At 40.8% G+C, this 24,964-nt stretch overlaps 1 protein-coding gene across 5 annotated transcripts in view; it reads right to left on the bottom strand.

The window, feature by feature from the left end:
* Window positions 1–24,964, bottom strand: part of SORCS2 (sortilin related VPS10 domain containing receptor 2) — a 594,699-nt gene that overhangs the window by 360,926 nt on the left and 208,809 nt on the right. For all 5 annotated transcript variants that reach the window (XM_033061451.1, XM_033061452.2, XM_033061450.2 and 2 more), the window contains exon 2: window positions 7,527–7,594. In XM_033061451.1, coding sequence (XP_032917342.1) covers window positions 7,527–7,594 — 68 coding nt within the window. The remainder of the gene's footprint in view (window positions 1–7,526; window positions 7,595–24,964) is intronic.

Below are 24,964 nucleotides of genomic sequence, written 5' to 3'. Positions count from 1 at the left end.
AAAGCAGAGTAATGCCAGGTTCTCAAAAAAGAATAGGCTGAAGGTGGAACTGGCAGCATCACTAGTTGCTGAGTGGAATATCACAAGTTCCCTGACACCATGACTTCACCCTTTTCAGATTTTAAAAATTATCCTATCCCAGTTTTTATACTTCCTTCATCATCATGAAAATGCAATGAGCAATGAACTAGCTGCTTTGATTGTTGTTTCTTATTTATTTCATTTCACAAAGTGGCAAAGAAAACACTGATACATATATATAGATATATATAGATATATAGAGAGAGACAGAGAGAGGGAGGAAGAGATGGTGCCATTCCATCTGCCCCAAGTTATGGGCCCTGCACCTTCCTGCTGTGCCAGCCTGCTGACAGTGGAGTTAATGGATGACAATGCAGCAAAGTACCCCCAGTTACCAAAAAACCTGACAGCTCAACTGTTTTCATACAGACTTAGTAGAGAGGAATCATGCCACAATAAATGCTCCAAGATTGCTGTTCTCAGTTTGCTCACATAGAGGTGTGGATCACAGGCAAAACTTCCCTCTTTTATGCAGGGAGGGAGGGCAAAAGCAAATCACAAGCCCCATGGATGATTAATGCATAGAAAGACAGCATTTCCTACTTAAAACAAGAACCTGTGGTATAATTCCCACGAAGTCTGTAGCACTAGTTAAAGCAATCAGAAATTCTATTACTTAGGCTCAAGTTACTGAAAAAAAGAGAAAAGGATTCTTAAGCCATTTAAAATAAATGGTTATTCTTTCTCAATAAATTGCATCACTCATTATGAGTTATATCTTGCAACGACTTAATTCTTTTTCCAGAAGGAGGATTAAGGGAGAAAAAAAAAAAATCGACCTGTAAAGTAGCAAAATTCTCATGCTCCAAGATGTATTTAACATGTTCAGTAGCCATGCTGCAATCAGCTTCAATAAGCACAAATGCACTGCAAGAGCCCTTTCCTAACTGCATAATCACAGCTTTCTAACTGGATCTTAATTTGCATGTCATATATTCTCTAGGTGATAACATGTTTCTGCACTAGCTTGAGAGCATTCAAAATCATCATCACCATTACAAGTTGTTGAAGACACAGAAAAGTGGTTATGACACAGCACTCTCATCTGTGACCAACAGATACTCACTAAAGAAATTATGATAACTTATTTATTAGGATGTATTACTTGTAGGATATATTTCAGTTCAGACCTTTATACATACTGAGACATCAAAATAATCTAAAAATGCTGTTATGGCAATACAGACATAAAAGTACGTGCTTAAGCTAAATCCCATGCACTGGAAAGCCTTTTAAAAGGCATCTCCTTCAGAGGAGTCTACAAGCCACAACTCAGAGAACAGTCCCAAAAACCCACAGCCAAATTTCATTCCTCTATTGAATGGCCAAAACAACATCCAAAACTTGTGGCAGGATGAGTGCAACACCAAGGTAGCAGTAAGGTTAATACCAACCCATTGGGCTGGGTCTGGGGCTCAGAAAGTCCATGGCAGGTCATGTGTCCATCAGAGCACACACTGCAACCCTCTGTGCTCCTGGATCAATTCCATTACCCATTAAAAACATCAGTAATCACCTCTTCAATACCTTGCATATTCCAAGGTTTGTCAAGATAGGTTTATTTAATTTCCTTTACTGTCTACATATTTTTCCTCCTGACACCCATAATAAAACATTGCTGGTATGCTGAAAACCACTAGATCCACTTTTTAACTATGGTTTTACTGCAGATTTTAAACGTCCAAAACAAATTTAAAATAAAGATTTTCCTGCACAATTCAACTTAGAATTGCACACTGCTGAGTATTAGTGACACAACGCAAGTTGCAGCAGACAATAGAAGTATTTGTAATACTATTAGATGAATATGGAAATATGATCAAAGAGAGCATAAAAAAATCTGTTGTTCTGTAAGAGAAATAAAACTCTAATTGGGAGACTGCCTTTTCATCACTGCTGCCCAAAACCTTTGCTCAGTAGAACAGGTGTAAATAAGGATATAATAGGAGCACAGAAGAGCTACACAGCTATAATTGAGGACACTCTATTTTGATTGCAGAACCTGCATTACTCATGATGATGCATTAGCTAGAGAAAGCACAGCTAGACACTAGATCCCAAGCTGAGTTCACTGGGCTAATAATTAGAAAGCCATTTCCTTTTCTTTTTTAACTTGGAAGGAGAAAATTTGATATGAAAATCACAGACTCAATAACTCCATCCCTTGGGGCCATTTCTACAAAGTCACTTTTCAAAGCAGAGCCACAATATAAGGTCATCTGGAAGTGCAAGTTGTTGCAGAATATAGTTGCTCATTTATTAAGCAGTACCAAAAACTTCACTGAGGCACTGAACTGTACATTTTTGTTTTCCTTTTTAAATTAATTTCAGGAAGCAGCTGAAATGAGTTTCACATACAAGTCCAAAGATCTTGGAAACAAATGTCCATATTAATTTTCACACATTCTGTGAGCCACCTGGACTTTCCTGAGCTGTATGCTGTTCACTGTATCCACCTTAAAAAAATCTCCAGCTCTTTGTAGTCTGGATTTTAGCTTTAATGTTGGCTGCACTCTGTGTAAGTGCCCAAAGCTCCCTGCAGTCACTGTGCCCTGACTGCTCCTGATGGCCAGCGGGCTTGCACAAGTGAGTCTTGTCCTTGAACAGGTTGTTGTGGGTGTAGACAGAAAGGGCTGTGCCATCAGACAGGATATTCCTGGCTCCTTGGGATGTGGTAAGCACAATGCTGTCTGTGAGGCTCCCCCAACTGCTCCAGCCACTCATCTGGACTTCCAACCTTCCACAGCACTTCAACTTTTCTTCCCCTTCAGGCTGCTTGAGGAGTAAGGAGGCCCAGAAAGCTCAGCTGGGATATCCAAAAATATTTAAGGATGTGGGGAAGTTTGTTTCTTCATTTAGTATTTCTTTACTGATAACATGGGGCAGAACAACCCAACATCTCTGAAAACAGGGCTGCATGGCACTCAGCAGGCAATGCTGAGAGGATCCAACAGTGCAGTTAACATCAAGTATCACCGTTTGTTTTGCTGTGGTGAAGCAGTAACAACATGGTGATGCCATGGGGAACAATGGCAATTACACAGCAAGGCACTTCAGCATTACTGTATCATTACAGCTCGATAATATGCAATCAAAACTTTATTAGCAATCAGCAGCAGCATCTATTATTCATTGCTTCGATCAAGCTAAGAAAAGGAAGGCTGCATGCCTACCAGTAACAGGACTCTGAGCCTAAGCACAGGGTTGGAAGGTAATTCCATGGTCATACATGCTGAGTCACCACTGCATAACCTTCAGCAATATTACCATCTCAGTTGTTCCATCTATAAAACTGAATAATAACCAACTATATTTCCAATATTATTAGCAATAATTAACTCAGATAAGTATTATCATTAATTTCATAGTGGTTACAATTTAAAGTTAAACTATTTGATTGTAAAATGTAACACACCTTAAGTTGGAGGTATTCAAGAGATGCAAGGAGATACCCAAGGTTGTAAAATATGTGCACCTATATATTTGTGCACAAATGGGTCCATAAAGCATAGGAAAACACACACTCAACCTAAATGGTTAGTTGGTTTCAGCTCCATACTGTAAATATGCTGGATATATATGTGTGTGAACATTGACATGAACAGCTCTAGTATGTAAAGTATCTTTTGTGCACGACAATAATTTTGAATTCTCAGTTTTTTATTATGCTAATAAGTTCTAACATGACAACCAACCTGTATTCCCTATATGTACCACAGTTTAGAAACTCTAAAAGTAGACCTGAAAACAATCCTCTGTTCCTTCTCAAAAAGTTATTTTAGTTTATATTCAAGAGGCAATCAATGTCATCTCTATTTATTTCCCTACCTTATTTTGAATAAAATAATTATACAATTTACACCTTGACAATTACTTAATAAGCAAATTTAGAAAGCATCTGAAATAGCTGACTTAAGAATCACAGTCCGGTATTTTTTAACTGCATACTTCCATCAAACTTTTGTCTTCATCTCTTCAGTGTAACCAGACATGGCTGTTACATGTAAAAAACATTGTTAAGAATTTCATTACACAGCACTCTTTTCCCTACTTATTCAACAATGAAAAATTCTAAGGTAATTCAAATTTAGGTCTTCAAAGCCTGTAACCTCACTTATGTGGGTAACCATAAGTTACCTACACAAACCGACAATGCTCTGCAGAGATAGAAAAATGCAACACTAAGATCCACCCACAAATCATCTGCAAATAGAGTTCCCCACCTAGGCACACATTTCTGACTGGTGGTTCTCATCACAATTTACATCACTCTTAAAAGTCTGACTCCAGCTCCAAGGTCACTAAGGACAAACAAGTGTCACTAGACCATCCTTTCTCATTCTTTTTTCCAATAAACAAGGATAAAAAAATTATTTTGAGAGATGGGAGAAAAAGAAAGATGAAGTGGAAATATGTTTTAGAAGATGAAAGACACCGTTTCAAGGAACAAAATTACTGATAAACACAAAGGTAGGTTAATATATGCTGACCAGAAAGAGAAATTGGGATATTAATATTAAAAATTACCCTAGTCAGAATTGATCAGTTTATAAAAGTAGTTTATATTCATTTAATGACTAAGTCACTTAGTGACTTTGACAATATGATTTCTGGTATTATCTAGCCAGGCAAGATAGGAACAAAAACATTGGGCCAATTCAGGAAATAACTGGAGAGGATCTATTCCCACTAGGGCACAGAAACAGATTAATGGCATCTCTCTGCTAGCAGAAAAAACCACTTTATCGTTTTTCACACCTGTTTTACAGCAGATTTGTTGGATACAAATAAGGAGAATGCAAAAGAGATTTAAACAAAAACATTGAAAAATATATACACCATGCATACTGGGCAGGCTGCCAATGTGAATACAACAACCCAGTTCAATCAGAAATATGGGTGAACACTAGGGAAGCTCCAACCATTTTACACAGGGAGAAACACAGCAGTCCCTCGGCTGTAAAGGGGCTTCAGCTTCATTCAATTATTTCGTACAAATAGTGAGCTCTGAACAGAGAGGAGCACTGTTTCATACTTTTGCAACAGTTGGTCTGATTTGCACTTTTCTAGATCCAAGCACTTTGTAACTCCTCAGAGCAGGCAGAGGTGGAGGAAGGAGGTGAGCCCAGAATATACCCAGGCATGGACCACCAAGGCAGTAACCCCTGGCCCAAGCACTCATCTTAAGTACTCACTTCCTTTCAGCTTTTAGAAACCACAGAATCATAGAATGGTTTGGTTTGGGTTGGAAGGGACCTTAAAGACCGTCAAGTTCCAGCCCCGCTGCCATGGGTGGGGAACCTTCCACTAGACCAGGTGACTGAGAACCCATCCAGCCTGTCTCATCCACAAGCCCCAGCCTTCATCCCCATCCCTGGCTCAGCAGGTTTGGGGCATCATCACATCAAGGAGTGAGCTCCCAGGGGCTCTCTTGACAAGGTGGACATCCTGATGTGCACCCTGATGTGCAGACCCTGGCTGGGCTGTGCCCTGTATAATTGTAAGACTTACCCAAGGAGAGTCCCCCAAGGCCCCACCCCTGCTGCACTGAAGTGGGGCCATGGACACCTGGCACATTCCCAAAGCCTGACACCACTGAGAGCCCTGAGGACATCTGAGCCCAGCCCTTGGAGTGGGACCATGACCTGTGCCAGTACCAAAGCATCTGGTACATCTGTTACTTGTAAGTAAAAAGGCATGATTTCCAGATGATGCACGCTAGTATCGATTTTATTTGAACTGAGTTCACACCAGCAAGGTCTGGATGACCTTGTTTTAAGTGTTTATGTTCTCCAAAGAAAGAAAACATCATCTGAAGCCTAGTTTATGTTTATTTTAAAAGATCAAAGAGTTTATTTTGAAGAATCCAACTGAAAATGCTTAAAACACTATGATAGATATCCTGAAGTATGGATTGGAAAACTTGAAATATATTGCACATGTTGTACTGGTCAATGACAAATAATAAGAAAGCAGTGTGTGCTTACGCAGTTGGGAGTATCCAAACTGTCATTTGGTTGTCTTATTTGCACAAGATGTTGGACAAAAATTAAAACAGAAACAAATGTGCAATAAATTTTGCATCTTGAGTTTAAAGGATAGTTACAAATGAACTGTCATAGCCCTAAAAAGGCCAATCTTGAGCCAATGCTAAGCAGTCTCCATTTGATCTTACTCTCTTTCCTGAATACCTCCTCCTTATAACTAGACATTTCTAGAAATACTCTTATTCTGTATGGACCAGTGGCCCTGGACAGACTGAGCACTAGTCAGACACTGGTATGACAACAAGCTATTGCAGCAGCACTGTCACTGAGAAACCCCACACGGTTAAAACAATGCCACATCTTTCAAAATAAGGAACAAGGCTGTTTTGAGCATGTCCTGGAAACAGACTTTTCCTACTTCTCTATTCCCTTACCCAGTCCTTTTCCTGGATTGTCTCTGTAAAGGTCTTTACATTCACAGCTGAAGGGTCAAGTCTTCATACAAACTCTTGGGACAGGTTTTAGATAAACTATTTGGTTCTAGACCTGAAGCTTATGAGCTACATTTCAATTTCACATGTGACAGCTTGAGTTTCCTGTCATTTATTTCTACTGCTAGAGATAACCAGCACAACTAGCAGAGCAAATGCTGGTGCAGTATCACATTTGTTGATAACAGTGAAATGCTTTTGATTTTCAAATGTACATGATGGGTGTAGCAAAAGTTTGTATGAAAAATTTATACAGACACACACACACAAAAAAAAAATTACAGCACAAACAGCCTCCTTAGCAAAAGACAACTAAGACCTGAGAAGATAACCAGTGTGACTAATATAACACAGACTTACTTTATCCCTGCTTTTGTGCTGATATACACCTGAACATGCAATCTGTGCACTCACAGGCAACAAACATATTGGTATCTTAATTCACAAGTACTATGGGAATGAGAATCATTTAGAAATTTATTTGGATTACTATTTATTTCCAGTTGTCATAAAACATAATATGACCTACACTGCTGGTATACTTCATCCAGACAATCCTAACTGCTTCCAAAGCAGGATTATTTACTAACCTCAGTACACTACTCAAGCAGCAAGAATTCCCAAAAGACACATCCCAACACAGTAAGCATTTCAAACTTTTAAAGTAAATTTGATACAGAATTTCTAGGAAAGGGAAAAACATGGCAACTAAAGTGGCATCAAGAAGGCACCTTATATTGTCCATCATTCTTTGTTTCTACTGTTAAAACTCATTACAAATTCTAATTCAACTACAGGAAATGCATTTAAGGAAGAGAAGGACTAAGAGCTGATGACAATCTGGATAATCTTACTACAATAGCATCAGTCAGCTACCAACTCAACTCAGCAGCAGTCTGGAAAAGGACGTGATGGATCTATTCCAAGAACAGCAGGAGGGAAGGTTATAGAAAAAGCAAAAACTTACCTCCACAAAGAGCTCTCCAAAACTTTCCCCATATCGGTATGATAATACTTGGTAAGGATCAGGATCACCTAAAAGAAAATGAGAATAAATAGATTTAAATATGTAAACTGATGTAAGAAACAGAAACAGACATGGGCAGCATGATTTTGGGAAATACAAAAGTGAGGCTTCTGAAAATCTGAACTGCATTTCAGCTCATTTTTAGCTCTTAAGAGTTTTGCTTTTTAGCCTGGCTTTTTCATTTCTCTATCTGGGAAGAGTCATTTCAGCACCTGAAGTTTTCTGCAAACCTGGTGACTGTGAAAGATTGCCCATTTCACATAAGCAGTAGAGTTGGAATTGTCACATAAATACCACCACCACGTGGCATTCCCCAAGCAATTTTTGTTACTTTCTGATTAGGAAAAACAATCTGGTTGCTGGTTTAAATTTAGGAGGCAACTCTGCAGACACAATTATCTTTTTACCCAAAGTGTTAAACAATGGTTATTAATTTTGATTATCCAGATTAAAAAAAAAAAAATTAGGAAAAAACACAACTTTCATAGCTATCACTTTTCATTTCTTGAAGTATCACTTTTTCCCCTTCATGAACCAGCTCTGTGCTCAATTACTCAGCTACATCAGCAAGAGCCAACAAAATACACAAGCAAATTTCATCCACAAAACATCTTCACCCTATGAAAAGAGTCAGCAAGAAATACTTTCCATCTGCTCAACATGTGACAAATTCACTAATCAAATAACATAAAGCCCTAGTCCACAACCAGTGTATCAAGCTCAATACTATGGTTTATGTTTGGATCTTATAAAGGTTTCTTTTCCTTGCTGCCAGTCCATATTAGTGCCTCTTACAGCTACATGCCCATAGAAACCCCACAGAGGTGGAACAGGCTGGTTCCCTGACAGATGGAGCCTTCCCTCAATGTGGAGTCAACACCAGCCTCCAACAGTTTGGAGCAAGCTGTAATTTAAGTGGCACTGCTCTGCTCCTGACCACCAGATGAAATCTTCAGCAAACAGCAAGCACAGGCATTCACTTTCATTAGTCAGATAATTAATATACTGATGATACATTTATGCTGCACTCCTTGTATGCTGGAGCTTGTGAGAGAACAGAATTCCAGACCAAGGATGTTATTACATGGAAACAATGCAGTGTTTTACAGAACTGAGGTATAATACCAGTCTCACTCAGGGTTAGCCAAACCTAATAAATTCACAACACATATTCCTGGATGTATATTGATATAAGCAAAAGTGAAAACAATCCATAATTCACAAGTAGTATTATTCACTCCTATTCTCAAGAGAGTCACAATCTACCAGATCACTATTTTGGAATTTGATTATTTATAAAAATAAAGGTTTGGCTTAAAAAAAGAAAAAGGAAAAAAAAATTAATAGTTTACTACAAGACTTACAAAGCAAAGAGAAAGAACCATTTCCCAAAGGAGAGTGTATCTATGGATGAGATCCCTGGCTACAGCCCAAGCACGTTCCACCAGGTCAGCTATTTCTTGTATTGTCAGTGTCTTAACTACAGCTTTTTCTGGTGCTTGCAATTAAGAAGAAAAAGAAAAAAAACTTCACTACTGGGAGTTTCTATTGGTTCCAATTAGTAAGGAAAAAGTTTCAGACTGTGCTTTTCCAAACAAGCATAATTCCTCTTAAGTCACAAAAACTGATCTAGAATTTATTTTTTTAAGAGAAACAAGAATGCATCCTTGGTACATGAAAATAAAAAAAGAAAATACCTAAAAACACAAAGAGATTATACTTTGTTTCCTTCCATTTCTGCAAAAATGGAGGCTGAATCCTGAACTTGGTGAGACAACTTTTTTCATCCTGTACATCCTAGAATTATAAATTTCAAAATTCAGATGATTTTTGGCCACGTGTTGGAGCCTGATGGTCCATGTCTAAATTAAACTGATTAAAATTGAACACAGAAAATTCTGTTGGGTCACCCTCAGTCCACCTGCTCTGAGCACAACCTGTATGGATGTACCAACAAAGAACCTTCCAGATAAGCCATTTCTGTAACTCAGCACCTGTCAGAAGCATCAAAGATTGTCAGGCTCACTGCTGGCTAGCAGGAATTCATCTGGGCATGCACACACCAAGCCAGGAAGCCACTGCTGTTCCACACTTCAACTGAAGGGCTCTCAGGAAACTGCAAACTGCAGTGGGGAACAGCCACAAGCAGTAAAGCATCTTCTTGATGCTGCAGAATTGGGGCTTGAAACTGAGTCAGAGTTCTGAAAAATAGATGTCAGTACTTTCCAATCTGATGGTAAATTAATGTAAAAATTAAAATATCTTATTTTGCACTTTGGAAGTACAGAGAATGATTGAGTAGGAAAAACAAAGCTATAAGAAGTCATCTTTGAACACTTGAACACCATTAGCAGATTCCTATCAGTGCTTAAGAAGTATGAAGCTGCTGAGGGGCTAACCATCATTTCAATTATGCCAGAGGATTTCATCCCAGTATCTGAATAATGGAGGCCAGCTATTTAATAGATTTCACAGCACAGTCCTTTAGACTACGGGCATCTTTTCAGGCATTCCTGCTAACCATTATGGTAGCTTTTCTAAATTAATAGATCCAAAGAACAGAAGAAATTATTTCACAGTGACAGCATAAAGGTCTTCAGGATCTCTGGATTCTACTCATCATTTTTAAGAGCAGAAGCCTGTTTCACTGATTTCATTTTAATGAGACTCCATAATTATGAGCATTTTACAGGCTGGATTGAAGCCAGTGGTTCATACACATGGTTCTCCTAGTGAAAGTGCTTGGGTGGCCTGTGGCTGGGGAGAGGCACAGAGCAACAGAGCAATGATCAAGGATATGATTCTTAATCAGTTCATACTACCATCAGTGATGGGCAGCTAAAATACATTTAACTTTTTTCTGTTAATATTTTACAGGTAAAATAAATTAAGGCAATGAAGGAGAAACAGATTTATCAGATTTTTTACTTTAGGTGGATTATCTTGAAATCTCCACTCCATCCAGACTTCCAGAGATTTGTGAAAACATTTCAAACCATTTGATCTGAAATTCGCCCACAACTCTTTGAGTTCCCTCCCAGAGTATGACAATGAAGGTGACAACAATGATTACTCTTGTGTGCTACGAACCTATGAGCACCTGATGAAGCTTCTGGACAAAAATACTGAAAGGGAAAAAAGAAGGTGAAATCTTTTAGCTTTTATCACGAAATTGGCACTCTATTACCTGCTTCTTTACCAAAGCCTTTGGTAAAGGCCTTTCCATAAAGCCAGTATTTCTCTCTATGTGCCACAGTATGGAAGAAAAATCCCTCAGGCTTCTAAGAATCAAATGCAATGTGCGTTAGAAGTGAGTTTGCCATGGAAGAAATAACTAGCTCCAGCCATTTTCTCTGTGTTGAACCTTCAGAAATTTCTCTACCTCCTCCTCCCCCTCCTTTTTTAGTGGGGAGAGGGGCAGGGGGTGCACAGATGGAATTTTGATTCTCCCACATCATTCCCCTGTTTCCATAACTTCATTCCTGCCTGTGTGAATTCTCACTGCTACAGTAGTCAGTGCTCAAAACTGTTCTCTAAACAAAGGACTCAAAGCAGTTATGAGCCAAAATCCTGTCTGGATATAGACCTGTCTTCAGGGGTGCACTGGGTTTTCAGTGAATGACAGACCAGGAAAACAAATGGAAAATTCCACAGATATTATTACCCATGAATAAGGAAAGTTAGAATTATCTATGTTTATCCCCTCTCCTTTTCTGTTGCTCTCCTCTGAAAATGCTTTGCAGCAAGGCTGGGCTGAAAAGAGCACAACTTCACTTTACAAGACACAATGTGCTTTTAATCATTTCCCAATAAAATTCTGGCTTAAAGAAGCTCATTTTAATCCTCTCTTTTAATCACCATGTCAGCTAAGAGGGCTGAGAAAGGAAAAAGGAATGAATTCTAGATCAATCACTTTTCCTGGTGTTTATATTTTATCTTTCTGTGGAGGATTTGCTAAGATCCTTCTCTTTTTGATAAACATTTAACTTTTGGAAAACTATTTTATTTTTTTCCCCATGTTCCCTCCACGATACTTTTTTACATGGACCATTCTCAACAAAGATCTCTCTTTTTCTATCTACATGCAGATTCTTACAGATAAATTTTTATTTGACTCCTGAAATTTGTGATTTTAGGTTGGGTGTTTTGGCATCTATTCAGAAGTTTCATAGCAAAAGTCTCATACTTTCAAATGCACAATTACAAGCATTTTCTCAAGTTTTTAGAAAGTGAGAGCATGCTCTAAGTACTTCTGGGCAGCCAGAGCTAGCAGGAAAATAAACTTCTCAGACAGATTCAAGTTTCTGCAAACTTTTTAGCATCTGCTTAATTTAATTCATGTGAATGAACCCACTGAAATCTAAAGAAGTGTTTATGAGAGTCACTTGAACGGGCACTCAATACTCTGTATGACTGGAACATTAGCTGCTGTTTTGTTCAAAAACACAACCTCACTCACCTTTTCAGCTATTTAACTATTCCACTGTACACCACAACTATTTTGGTGAGATCAAGAGGTTCTAGGCACATCCTATTAATTTTTCACTACCACCCTCTGTAATTCCAGAACTTTTTTGACAACTAATAATCAAAAAGCTCCCTATCAAATTATAGGCAACCACCTACTGCTCAATCCCTCAAGCCATTGCCACTTTTGCAGCAGCAGGCTCTTCAATCATCATGCTCAGAGCAATGTTAATTTTCACATCTTTTATTTAAAACAAAGATTCTTATGAGAAAAATAAAATTCTAGAAATTATTAATATGAAGTTACATTACTACAAGGCTATTATATGAACAAACTACCATACCACTATTAATAACTAATAATCATATTATTAATAATTATTATTAATTATAATTAATAATCATAATTTGATTATGCTAGGAAAACTAAACAGAAAAAGAGCATTTAGGCTTACTCTGTTGCAGCACTAGGATGAAAGGTAAAAAAGCAAACATTTAAACCGTTACTTGGGGCTATTAAGAATTCACTGTATAAGCTTCTACTCCTGTCTGGTAATAAAGTTCATAAAAGCAATACATGATTTAATATTAAATACTTAAAGAATTAGATCTCTATTTCTTCCAACTAAATTGTATTGGGAGACAAGAGGACTTACTGTGTATGAAGTCACTGACTATACCAGTGCATTTGTCTTAAACATTAATAATAATTCCGTACAGTGAATTAATTCATAATTCAAAGTAAGACACAATAATGGCTCAATTCCTGTTCTCTAAGAGGTATTTCCATCCACAAGAGCTGAAAAAGTGCATAGTCTTGAAAGTAGTGGTTGTGATTGCTTCCAGATTCAAACATATTTTAAACATAGTACTTCACACATTGACCCTGAAAACATTCATACAGAAAAGTAACTTTGAGATACAAAATGTATTTAATCCACTATCCAGCACAGAACAGGATTATACTCTGTTAATTCTGTACAAACACAGAACAAAAAGACAACCTACTGCCCTCAGGAGCCTACAGTACAGAACACAAGAAGTCCTCAACACCATCACCCATTACCAACTCATGCCAGATTTCCAATGCAAGCTCCTCAGAAAATTATGTTTACGTGATGCCACTACATTTATATGACACTGTGTATATACGGGTTTGGCTCCTCAACCCTACCTTTAATTCTAAATCCACTGACTGATTTCAATCATATTTAACAGAGAAATATGATACCCATATGGCTGAAGTAGTTTGTACCACAAGTCCATAGCACAGATGCACCTAGAACAGCAATAAACAAAAAACTATAAAAAATATAAGAATGGGGAATGCATATAAATAAAGATGCTGCCCAAATATATTTTCCTATCTTCAGTAATTTGCAACTCAGGCAGCTGGGTTGCTACTGCAGTTGTTAGCACTGGCTGCTTGGATAAGCACAGGTTTCTGTGTGGTACTGCCTGACCCACCCACACAAGAACAGAGACTATTGGTATATAACTGTTAATGGTCAGTCCACAAAAATCAAAACATCTGTACCACTGGCCAGCCAATCTGGACTGCTGCTACTTCAACATATTCACATTGCTGCTCCTGTCTAGAACCATTAGATGGAGGTCCAAGATTTCTGGCATGTTGCAGATGCAGAGCTTGCTTGAGCAAATGGGAGGCAACTCAGTCTGAAGGCCACAGAATTATTAGACTCAAATCTGCAGCTTTGGAAGCTGTCTAATATATTAACTACTTGTTCAATTAAACTTCCTGTTCTTTTTCAAACAGCCCCAAAAATCTGACACAAAAGTCTCCAGTTTTCTGTCATTGCCTTTTACTACATAACCAGAGCAATTTTTAGGTTTAAATATTTAACATAGCATTTGATTAGTTCTTAAAACCACATTTCCAAACATGCCAAGAGAATAAATTTCTAAAGCATGAAGCAAGACTATTTTTTCCTGTCTCTCCAGTCTCCTAAAAGAGATTCTTTTTTAAATACAGACTAGCTTTACTTATCTCCCTTCTAATGTATTCTAAATTGAATTAACAATCCTTTCTGCAGAACCAAACTTATTATGTGAACATTCTTTTTCATTCCCATGAAAATTCAAGAGGAAAGAAAATTCAAGAGCTAAAATAGAAAGATGGCATATGCAAAACATCTTCAGTCTCTTCCAAATATTTCAGGAATCCAATATTATGGATAAGCTGTTTACCTCGACCATCACTATTTTATAGCTATTCATTACCAGAAAAGAAAAATCAGATTTTAAATGAAGTTTGTGAAATATTCCCAGTCTCTCATGAAGTGTTACTGCTTAATAGTAAAATATAAAAATTGAAAGTGAGCTTCTAATCTGCATCACTAAATCCTTTCTCAAGGCCAGAGCTGTTTATAAAAAAAAAGAAAAATATTTACATATAAAAATACCTATGCTTTTTATTTCAGAAATGAAATCATTATGCAAGACATATGGAAATAGCTATAGAGGAGGATACCACAAGCTGGGCAGAGCATTCCTTTGACGCAGGGCTGTTGGCAGACATGTTCACATTGGTTACTCTCCCAAACAGCTGCTCTGTCTTCACCAGAACCACAGGATTAAGTATCATTGTACCAAATAACATCATATTTACCAGAGGTTTCATCAACCTACAATGACCTCAAAATAACATTTTATTATCTCTGAAATGGCTAATGGTGTTCAAATGAGACCCAATTGTTTATCATAAAAAATACCTTATAAAGACTGTATATGGAAACAAGGACTTTGATGCTTCATGAAGATCAGTCAGAAAAATCACACTGTTTAATATCCTTCTTTATTATGAATAAGGGCTGAAATTTATATTAATTGAATACTGTAGGTGCCTGAGTTTGTTCTGTATGAATGAGAAAGATGAACATGGGTATACAGAGTGGAACATGGGCACACTCCCACCTGAAAGGAGTTCTGCCAGGACAAACATGCTAAAGACCAAGATGCTCCTACTACAGTGACAGAATGATGCTGATTAATATTTCAGTCAGAAGACCAGAGGCAAACCAGAGGCAGATGCAAAACTTGTCTCACACCTTTTGTGATGTAGAACGTGTATCTTGCACTAATCAGCATTTACATGGTCAGGGATACTTTAACTCTGCTTATTCCAAAGTCAAAATCAGGTCTGGAAAATGACACAGAAAAGAGTGAAAAGGATTAAAAAAAAAAAAATAATAAAATCAAGTTGCCTATTAAAACAGAAATAAGCCAAAACAGATCTGGGGCTGATACTCCAGGTGCTATCTAAGAAAAGTCCAAAGGACCATACTCTGCAGTTTCACACAGGGACAGACAAGGCCTAACACAACTCACTTTTCCTGGGTGGAAGTTGGTCTCTCTCTGCCTGCCTTTCATTTTAACTGTTTCATCTCTACTTATCTTGCTAAAATAACTAATTTCAGAAGTACTAACACACTGCCCCCAGTGTAATGTGAGAGGGAACCATTCTCACTAAAATGCCAAGCCTGCCTGCTCCCCATGGCCCTATTCACCATCAATTTGGAACACCTCAAATGGCATTAGCAGAATTCAGCTACTGTGAAATACTGGGAATGAACCCTTTTGAGAAGAAGGATGAAAGCACATTTATCTTCAGCATTATTCCTGAAGCAGCAGAACTTCATATCCGTGCCAATGGAAAGGGCGTAAAGGAGCTGAGGGAACATCCAAGTGGGTTAGGAGACTATTAGACAGGGTTTGGGAGCAGTTGGGAAAATTGGTCAGGGGCCAAATACGTCAAAGAAAACATTGGAAGCAACTGAGGGAGTGCTGGAAAGTTCTCCACATTCAGTCTGAAGCCAAACCAGGAGATTTCCAATCTGTGAGCACTGAGTTTTTGCCAGCTTTTTGTGTTTCCTCACCCAGCCTCTGCCCTAGGTGTCCATTACTTTAAAAGCCATGGGGACATAAAAAAGCTAAGTGCAATTATACAGCATTATCCATGAAAAGGAACAGCTCTTTCACCAGGCAGTGCCACATCATTTTGGATCCCTCTTGTCATACAGACACTATGCTTTAGTTTAACCAGTATGAAGTATAATAACATAATCAGTCATCTCAGAGCCAGGTTTCAAATTAGCCTCGCATTCCAATCTTAAATCTCTAATACATTTTAAATGACCCTCAGATCAAGTAGATACAAGCAGGAAAAGATTGTAGGCCCTGATAAATGAGATCTATATTTCTTTATTTTACTCCAGTAAAGACAGGTATTCAACAGATTCTTTAGAGAAAGTTTTTGCATGTCAGCAATTTAATCAGCTGTAGCTAGAGCTGCAAAGCAGTTTCAGTAAGAAACTCTTAATGTGAAATCCTCCCATTAAAGATTAATGTTTTCATGGTTGGTCTCTTTCTGTGATTACAGATTGTTTTAGAAATATGTTAAACACTTCTTTCTTCATGTTACGAGCACTACTCTTTTCTGTCTGCATGGATTTAAGGATAGGCACAACAGTTAAGGAGCACAAGAAGTGGAAGGAAAATATTTTTAATTCACGCCTAGAACACTTCTGAACAGTTATCTCCACACTTACACCTTCTCACAGTTCTTTCCTGTAGAAATGGGGTAATTGCACTTCCTTAACATAATGTCTATTTTACAGCTGAGAAATGGAGACAGTTGTATCACTCTGGTTTATCCCAACTTTAGGATTTGAAAAGAGAGATACCTCCAGAGATCAGTTTTGCCCATCTAGATATGAATAGTTCTTTGGAAGTACTTGGTTTCCTACTGATTTATCATACTGAGGACCTACACTTCCAGCTTGACCCTCTCAGAAAGACTGGATTAATCCCTATCTAAATAAGCTGCAGGAGAAGTCCAGCCAGATCAGAAAAGATCCGGTAAAGTGAGAACAAACTGAGAAGCAGGATCAATAGACACATCTAAATTCCACATGCCTAACCCCAAGGACCTCCTTTTCTGGTCCATGATGTTGTCAGAAGCAATTCCCACATCTCCCAAAAAGTTTTCAGAGTCCCAAGACCTATCACTGCTACTCACCACACATAGTAACACACCCACACTGTGGAGCCAGGCCTGCAGTAGTCATGTGCTTCTGCACCACCAATGCCCTGACATCTTCAGTATGGCAATTTTTTTTTCCTTTTCTTCCCTTTCCACCAAGGAATAAAAGAAAAACTAAGGAAAGAGTTGAAGAAACGTGTAAAATATATATATAATCTCAGAAGGTGCAGCAGACTAAATATTTTAACTACTAAAAATCCCCATATTTCATTTCTTCAAAATGGTAGGTATGACCATGATATACTTAATTCCAAGGTTCTTTACAACAGAAATTTATACTATCAGACAGCTAAAACTTCTGTACAGTGTACAATGACATTTACTGTTGTCCTCTATTATATTGAGCATCTCTCTGGAACTGCTATTTATTTTCCAATCATTTTTTCTAATGAGTTTGTTCTATATTTGAATTGTAAATGCCTGTCTCTATTTATATTTTATTTCTGAAACTTAGAGAATAGTCTTCCCTGTTTACCAGTCAGCAGTCTTATTCTTATGGAAATTAACTTATCCCAAAACAAAGAAAAAAATCTAAATCTTTGAATTCTTGCAAATTGTTTTTCTCAAGTTAGAGGTTTAATTGACAGAAAGACATAACCAGAGCTCAGAAGTTACAGCCCAAAACCAATGGTAACTTTTCAGCTCAGTGTTGTCTAGCAAGTGGATGTTTTATTTGTTCCCTCCTCCCTTCCATACCCATGCATTTACTCAGAGTCTGATCCAAAGTCTAAACCAATTAGAATCTGGATTAAGGCCATTCTAAACACAGGAAAAATAAATCAAACTTTGAAATTTCTTACATGACTAGAAGGATCCAGTTTTCATGAAACCAGTATTTGCAAGTCTCACTCATTTCGTGCACAGAAAAAACAACCACATTGTATTTTCCATGAAATGCATGTTATTGTACAAATTTAAGACTTTAAATGTCAAGTTGTAATGGACATGAGACTACTGAAAGAGAAGAGCTAGAGCTAAACTTAACGATGCAAACTCTTTCACCATACAGTGAGAACTTATACTGCCAAGGGTATCTCTAAACAGACATTTCTTGAAGTAAAGTTCACTCCCAGTGTACAAGAGAAAGTAAGAAGTAACTACTGGAAATTACCTGAGACCTATTATGTCAATCCCTGATCAACTACATACATTTGTTGCTATTTTTTTAAAAACTGTATTTTGCAAGAATTTTATAAGATTAGAAGCCACAGGAAGAATGCATCACCCATATGTCTAAAACAACATTCAATTCCTTTCATTTCCTCACTTTGGAACAAGAAATAACTTTTCATCAGCAGAAATGATTTTCCAACCTCTCCCAAGCCCATCATTGTCTTAGACAAGGCAGTAGGCCTATATTACTCAAAAGAAAATAGAAGGGAAAAGATGATTTCAATGCAGCCCAAGAAATAGCTGCAGAATATTATTTTTTAGACATAGTAAAATGAATAAAACATCTGTCCAAGTCTATTCAGCCACCTCCTGAAGACAGAAGCATGTCAAAACTGACCAAGTTTTAGGGGGAAAAAAAAATCCAAAAAAAACCTATCTTCCCTGTCAATTTTTCAATTACAGTAATTTCACGACCATAAGGCGCACCGGACTATAAGGCGCACCCCCCGGGAGCCGGCACATTTTGCAACTTTGTAGATCAGATAAGGCGCACCGGTCTATAAGGCGCACCGGGGTTTTTTTTTGCAGCGAGGCTCCGCCCCCAGCTCCTCCCGCACGCTTGCTGGCCGAGGCCCCGCCTCAATCCGGCAGCCATTGGCTCCCGGGCCTGCCTGTACCCGGCAGGGCCGGGCTATGCCCACCGCCGCTCCGTGCAGCATCCCCAGGGCCCCGCTGTTCGGGGAGTTCCCTGGCGCTCCGGGTGACCCAATGCCGGCAGGCTTGCCCCGTGCCGCCGCTGTCCCGATTCCAGCTGCTTGCCCCCTCCCCGCGTGGCAGCCGCTCCGATTCTGGCGGTTTTCCCCCTCTCCGCATGGCGGCCGCCGTGCTTCCGGCGGTTTTCGCCCACCCCGCGCGGCGACCGCCGTGATTCCGGGGGCTTTCGCCCACCCCGCGCGGTGGCCGCCGTGATTCCGGGGGCTTTCGCCCCCCCCGCGCAGCAGCCGATCCGATCCCTGCGGCTTTCGCCCCCCCCGCGCAGCAGCCGATCCGATCCCTGCGGCTTTCGCCCCCCCCGCGCAGCAGCCGATCCGATCCCTGCGGCTTTCGCCCCCCCCCGCGCAGCAGCCGATCCGATCCCTGCGGCTTTCGCCCCCCCCCCGCGCAGCAGCCGATCCGATCCCTGCGGCTTTCGCCCCCCCCCGCGCAGCAGCCGATCCGATCCCTGCGGCTTTCGCCCCCCCCGCGCAGCAGCCGATCCGATCCCTGCGGCTTTAACACCCCCCGCAAGGGAGCCGTCCCAATGTCGGCGGGCCGGCCCCGCGCGGGGGTGGCCCCGAAGCCGGCGGGACGGCCCTGCGCGGGGGAGGCCCCGAAGCCGGCGGGTCCACCCCGCGCGGGGGTGGCCCCGGGGGCGGCCCCGATGCCGGCGGGGAGGCCCCAATACCGGCGGGTCCGCCCTGCGCGGGGGAGGCCCTGATGCCGGTGGGGAGGCCCCGAAGCCGGCGGGGAGGCCCCGAAGCCGGCGGGTCCGCCCCACGCGGGGGCGGCCCCGAAGCCGGCGGACCCGCCCCGCGCGGGGGCGGCCCCGATGCCGGCGGGACGGCCCTGCGCGGGGGAGGCCCCGATGCCGGTGGGGAGGCCCCGAAGCCGGTGGGTCCACCCCGCGCGGGGGTGGCCCCGGGGGCGGCCCCGATGCCGGCGGGGAGGCCCCGATACCGGCGGGTCCGCCCCGCGCGGGGGCGGCCCCGATGCCGGCGGGACGGCCCTGCGCGGGGGAGGCCCCGATGCCGGTGGGGAGGCCCCGAAGCCGGCGGGTCCACCCCGCGCGGGGGTGGCCCCGGGGGCGGCCCCGATGCCGGCGGGGAGGCCCCGATGCCGGCGGGTCCGCCCCGCGCGGGGGCGGCCTCGATGCCGGCGGGGAGGCCCCGATGCCGGCGGGTCCGCCCCGCGCGGGGGCGGCCCCGAAGCCGGCGGGTCCGCCCCGCGCGGGGGCGGCCCCGAAGCCGGCGGGGAGGCCCCGATGCCGGCGGGTCCGCCCCGCGCGGGGGCGGCCCCAAAGCCGGCGGGTCCGCCCCGCGCGGGGGCGGCCCCGATGCCGGCGGGGAGGCCCCGATGCCGGCGGGTCCGCCCCGCGCGGGGGCGGCCCCGATGCCGGCGGGGAGGCCCCGAAGCCGGCGGGTCCGCCCCACGCGGGGGCGGCCCCGAAGCCGGCGGACCCGCCCCGCACGGGGGAGGCCCCGATGCCGACGGGCTCTCACTTCCGGGGTGGCAAATGTCGCAACTTTGTAGATCAGATAAGGCGCGCCGGACTATAAGGCGCACTTCCGGTTTTGGGGGGAGATTTTAGTCAAAAGGGTGCGCCTTATAGCCGTGAAATTACTGTAATTGTATTTTTTCAAATAGAAGACTAGTGGCATTTCTTCAGGAAACTCAATGTTTAAAAAAAAGGAAACTAAAGTTTATTTAAGCTAAAATTTGACTTTCAATAGACAGTTGTATGAATGATAACCCAATAAAAATGTTTGTGCGTGATAGGAAAAATACAGAGCAAAGTGGCTCAGCCTTTCTTTCTGAGACCTAAAATGAGCAAGGATAACACATCACATTAGTTAATTAATACAGCATCCTTATTACTGCTATGTGAAGAGAGAAATTACAAGTGTTAACGTTCACTGCTGGAAGATTTTAGCCCAGGGATTTTCTACCTATGTTCACAAATTGCCCAGCTCAGAGCACTACCCATAGACACCTAAGCAATTTCAGTGGCATTGGTTCCATATCAGCAGGGAAAGAAATCAAGTCCCCTCCATATTCCTTGGTCCAGAGAAGGTGAAAGCATTCTTTAATCTCTGTGACAACAAATTGACAGTAATTTACCCAAAATGGTATTTTTTGCAGCTTATCTATCCCTTCTCCAAATCACAACACAAGCAGCCTGAAGTGCATTTCTCAGGAAGGAGATATAATACACACAGCTCTTAATCAGTTGTGCCTTATTAACTAAGGTACCAATAGTGATTCAAAACAATTTCAACAAAAGAAGGAAGAGATCCAGTGTATGGATATAAAGGTCAGGTGACTACAGTGAAGAAGTAGAAATTATCAGGTATCTGGAAATAATGCAAGTTCTCCATGAATAAAATAAACAGGCAGTAAATGTGCTATCAGAGAAATGCATCAGCCAGGAAGGGGGAAACAGATACTCATTCACATCAGCTCAGTTATTGGTTTCTATCTTAACTAGAGCAGTGCCTACTTTTTCTGTGAGTCAAGCTATTTGGAGATCTGTCAGTCCCTAAGAAACTTTTACTCCTCAGTGCCTTAGGAAAAATAGCTTAGAGAAACATGCAGAGTCTCTGATCACAGCTCAGGCAAGTTTTTGTTTTGGTTTTAGTATCCTGGTACCTAGGGTTGTCCCTTTTTCATTTCTTTTTTTTTTTTTTTATTTTCTCAGAGTAAAAAATACTAACAGTCTATGGCTGTGTATGACTGGCCAATGCCAAGACAGAGAGAGATTTGCAAACTTAAGTCCCAACTCCCCAAGCCCAGAAACAGCATTATATATTAACAAGATTAATAAGAAGCATAATCTGAATTCTGCAAAATGGAATTGTGTCCAGAACTAAGACTAGTTGCTAATTCTTTCTTTTAGTTAAAAAGAAAAAAGTAACTTACTCCTCCCTCCAGAAATCAATGCATTATAGATACATTTCTCTGGATTTGTCTTTAATTATTAATTACCTTTCAGCACTGCAGTGACTCTCATGGTTATTTCACACTGATAGACCAGAGAAAAGGGTCCATCCCACTGCAGCTAGAAGAGAGGTAGGAGGATGGACAAAAGCAAAAAGGAGGGGGAAGGTGGGAATTGGCAAGCTTCCAGGACAGTTTGTTTATTTTAGTTTCAAAGATTATGAAAATTTTATTTTCAACACCAAAGGAAAAAGACAGAAATAAAAAATTAAATGACTGCCTGGAGTTAAATGTTTCCTACTCAGAATGCTTAGAATTGAGCTGCAAATCTGTGGAAATAGATATTTCTACAACTATAACCTTAAGTCTGTTCCATATAGTGAAATGTAACAGTCCTCATAGCAGGTAATGAAAGAATGATCACAAAGCCAAATGTTTTCTGGCCAAATTCATAATGAATCCAAGAGGATAAAGGCCGCAAAGTGTTTACTAGGGTGTCAGAGAAGGTAATTCTTTCCTGAACTAAAAAAGTATTCCAGCTTCCTGCCAGTGGTTCCTTTTTACTGTAAAGTGAATGATTTGTACCTAGGCATCTCAGAAAGCATCTCAGTAAGGCATTTTACAGTCTAGCTTTTAGATTCTCTAAACTGGTAGGTTCTAGATCCTAAGATATACCTGTAGTCTAACTTAACCTAATACTGTTTTTGCATTTTGTGCAAAAGATCCCATGATTGTTCCTGCAGGTTTATGTGCCAGGAACATTCTGATTTATTCTAACTGATTAATTTGATATTCTGCTCTTACATTAGGATGGGAAAACAGGGACAAAATTCCCATAGCCAACATTGCCATGACACAGGCATAAAGAGAAGATAGTCACTCAATAAAGCAATGAGCCAGGAATAATTCTGAACAGTGGAAATGGCCCTCAAAAAGCACAAAACAATTACATTTCCTGAAAAAGGCTCCCTTCATAAAGAGGTGGCAAGCCAGAGATATTTGTGTGCATTACCTCAGGCACTGCCTCATCCCAGGATGTGCCTGTCCTCAGCTCCTGAAAGGAACATAAATTTGTTGAGGTGTGCAAGTGGGCAGGTGTAACTGCAACTGGAGCCAAGAACATGTTCAGGAGAAAATGGGATCTTTTGTGACCTCCTGTAGATTGGTATTCTGTGGTGTCAGGTAATTATCATGTTCCTTTAGATTTGCAATTATTATGAACACTAACAACCCTCCAGTGAAATAAGTAAACTGAAGATATCTCAGATGTTAAATCCAAACCTAGAAAGGATCACCTGCTCCTCTGTCCATTTTCCTCTCCTCCTACACTTCCAGACCCAAATATAGCTCAGAAACATACTTGAAGCACATTGCACAAAATGCAGTTATCCACACCTCAAAAAAATATACTGCTCCTACCTCTTCCTCTAGCAATGAGTTCCACATTTATTTTTGCAGCCAAACAAGTAATGATGACTTATTTCTTGAGTAAATTTATCTACCTTCAATGTTTATCTACAGGATCTTGTCATGTGCTTTTATAGAAGATTAAAAGACCTCTGCTGACAAATATATTCTCCATAAATAAGTACTTACACACAGTAATCACATTTCTTATTGACCCTTTTTCTTTGATAAGATTAATGACTGGTCTTCCTACAATTCACCTCATAAAGCTGATTTTTCAGCATCTGGATGATATTTTTGGGTCCTCTCCCTACCCCTTACCCCTTATCTTCAGAATATATTCTCCAGAATTGAGGGCATTTCTGAGGGGAGGATACCAGATGTCAGCAGCAGCAGTTACCAAAGGCAAAGCCAAGTTAATTTTCTTGCTTGTTCTTGATATACCCTTTATGGTCAGCCCACAAACAGCTTACAGGAACCTCGCCACAGGTTTCCAGGAACAGTGATCTGGGATAAGCCAGCATAGTGCTGCTATTGGAAAACTAAGTTAAAACATTTTGTTCTTCTTTCCCTAAAAGTGAATGATCACTTGGCAAGTATGGCCAATAAAATCAGGCCATGCAGAGAAGGGACTGAACGAATGCATATACACACAAAAATAATCAGTAATTTTTCAACCACCCCACCAGATTCTCCCCATGAACTCAAGAACTTTCTAAGCCCAGACACTATTCATCTCTCAGACTCCAAAGAGCTGTTTTTAATCTGTCTCCTCTTGTTTAGCCTTAGGCTTTGTAGACCTACACCCACACCTCCAGCAATAATTATTCTAACTAGTCTCTGCTTCCCCGGGCTAATTGCCAGTAGAATTCAACTGATTTTTTGCGGAAGAGCAAGCAAGTTTGTCAAGAAAAAGTCTGCAGCTGGAGACAAGGAGAAAAGAAAAATTAAAGCAAGAACATCTTCCAGGTTCACTTCACAAATGCATATATAGGAGAATATCAGAATCAAGAACAAACTTCATGCATTCTCTTTCCCATCAATTCAGGTGATGTACTCATTGAGGAAGCTACCCCAAAAATCTTACATTGACTTCAGGGATGCTAATTCCCACAGCAGTCTTCCATCCTGAAAGCCTTATATCTTTGCATGTACAGCTCTCCATCTGTCTGCATTTTTGAATTTTCATCTAATCAACCATTTCAGATTATGCTTGCAACAACCTTCAGTATTTTAGCAATTTTTGTGCTATCTACAAACTTATCAGCAAATTCATGTCACTATCTATATTGGTGATTGAAAATATGGAAATACTGACTGGCACTGGATTCAGAACTAATGCTTAGAAACTAAGTTAATGAGTTTTCACAAAATTGTGAATTACATCCCCACTGTTTCCTCAAGGGAGATTTTTCCTTTTTCTTGGCACTTGCCCTGAACGGACTATTCCAGCTTGTGGAAAACATGCTCTGACTTCTGTAGCTGACAGACCTGCCTTGGATCGTAAACACCCAATATCCTTTTTTCAACACTAAGCCATCATTTGAATTCACAGCTTTTAAGGAAACACCATGTGTTTCAACTGTCATATTTACCCAACACTAAAAAGCCTACTAGGAAAAATAAATTTTATTAA

This window comes from Catharus ustulatus, chromosome 5 (assembly GCF_009819885.2).
Source record: "Catharus ustulatus isolate bCatUst1 chromosome 5, bCatUst1.pri.v2, whole genome shotgun sequence".
NCBI classification, from domain to species: domain Eukaryota; kingdom Metazoa; phylum Chordata; class Aves; order Passeriformes; family Turdidae; genus Catharus; species Catharus ustulatus.
This window is presented reverse-complemented; position numbering and strand designations above follow the sequence as displayed.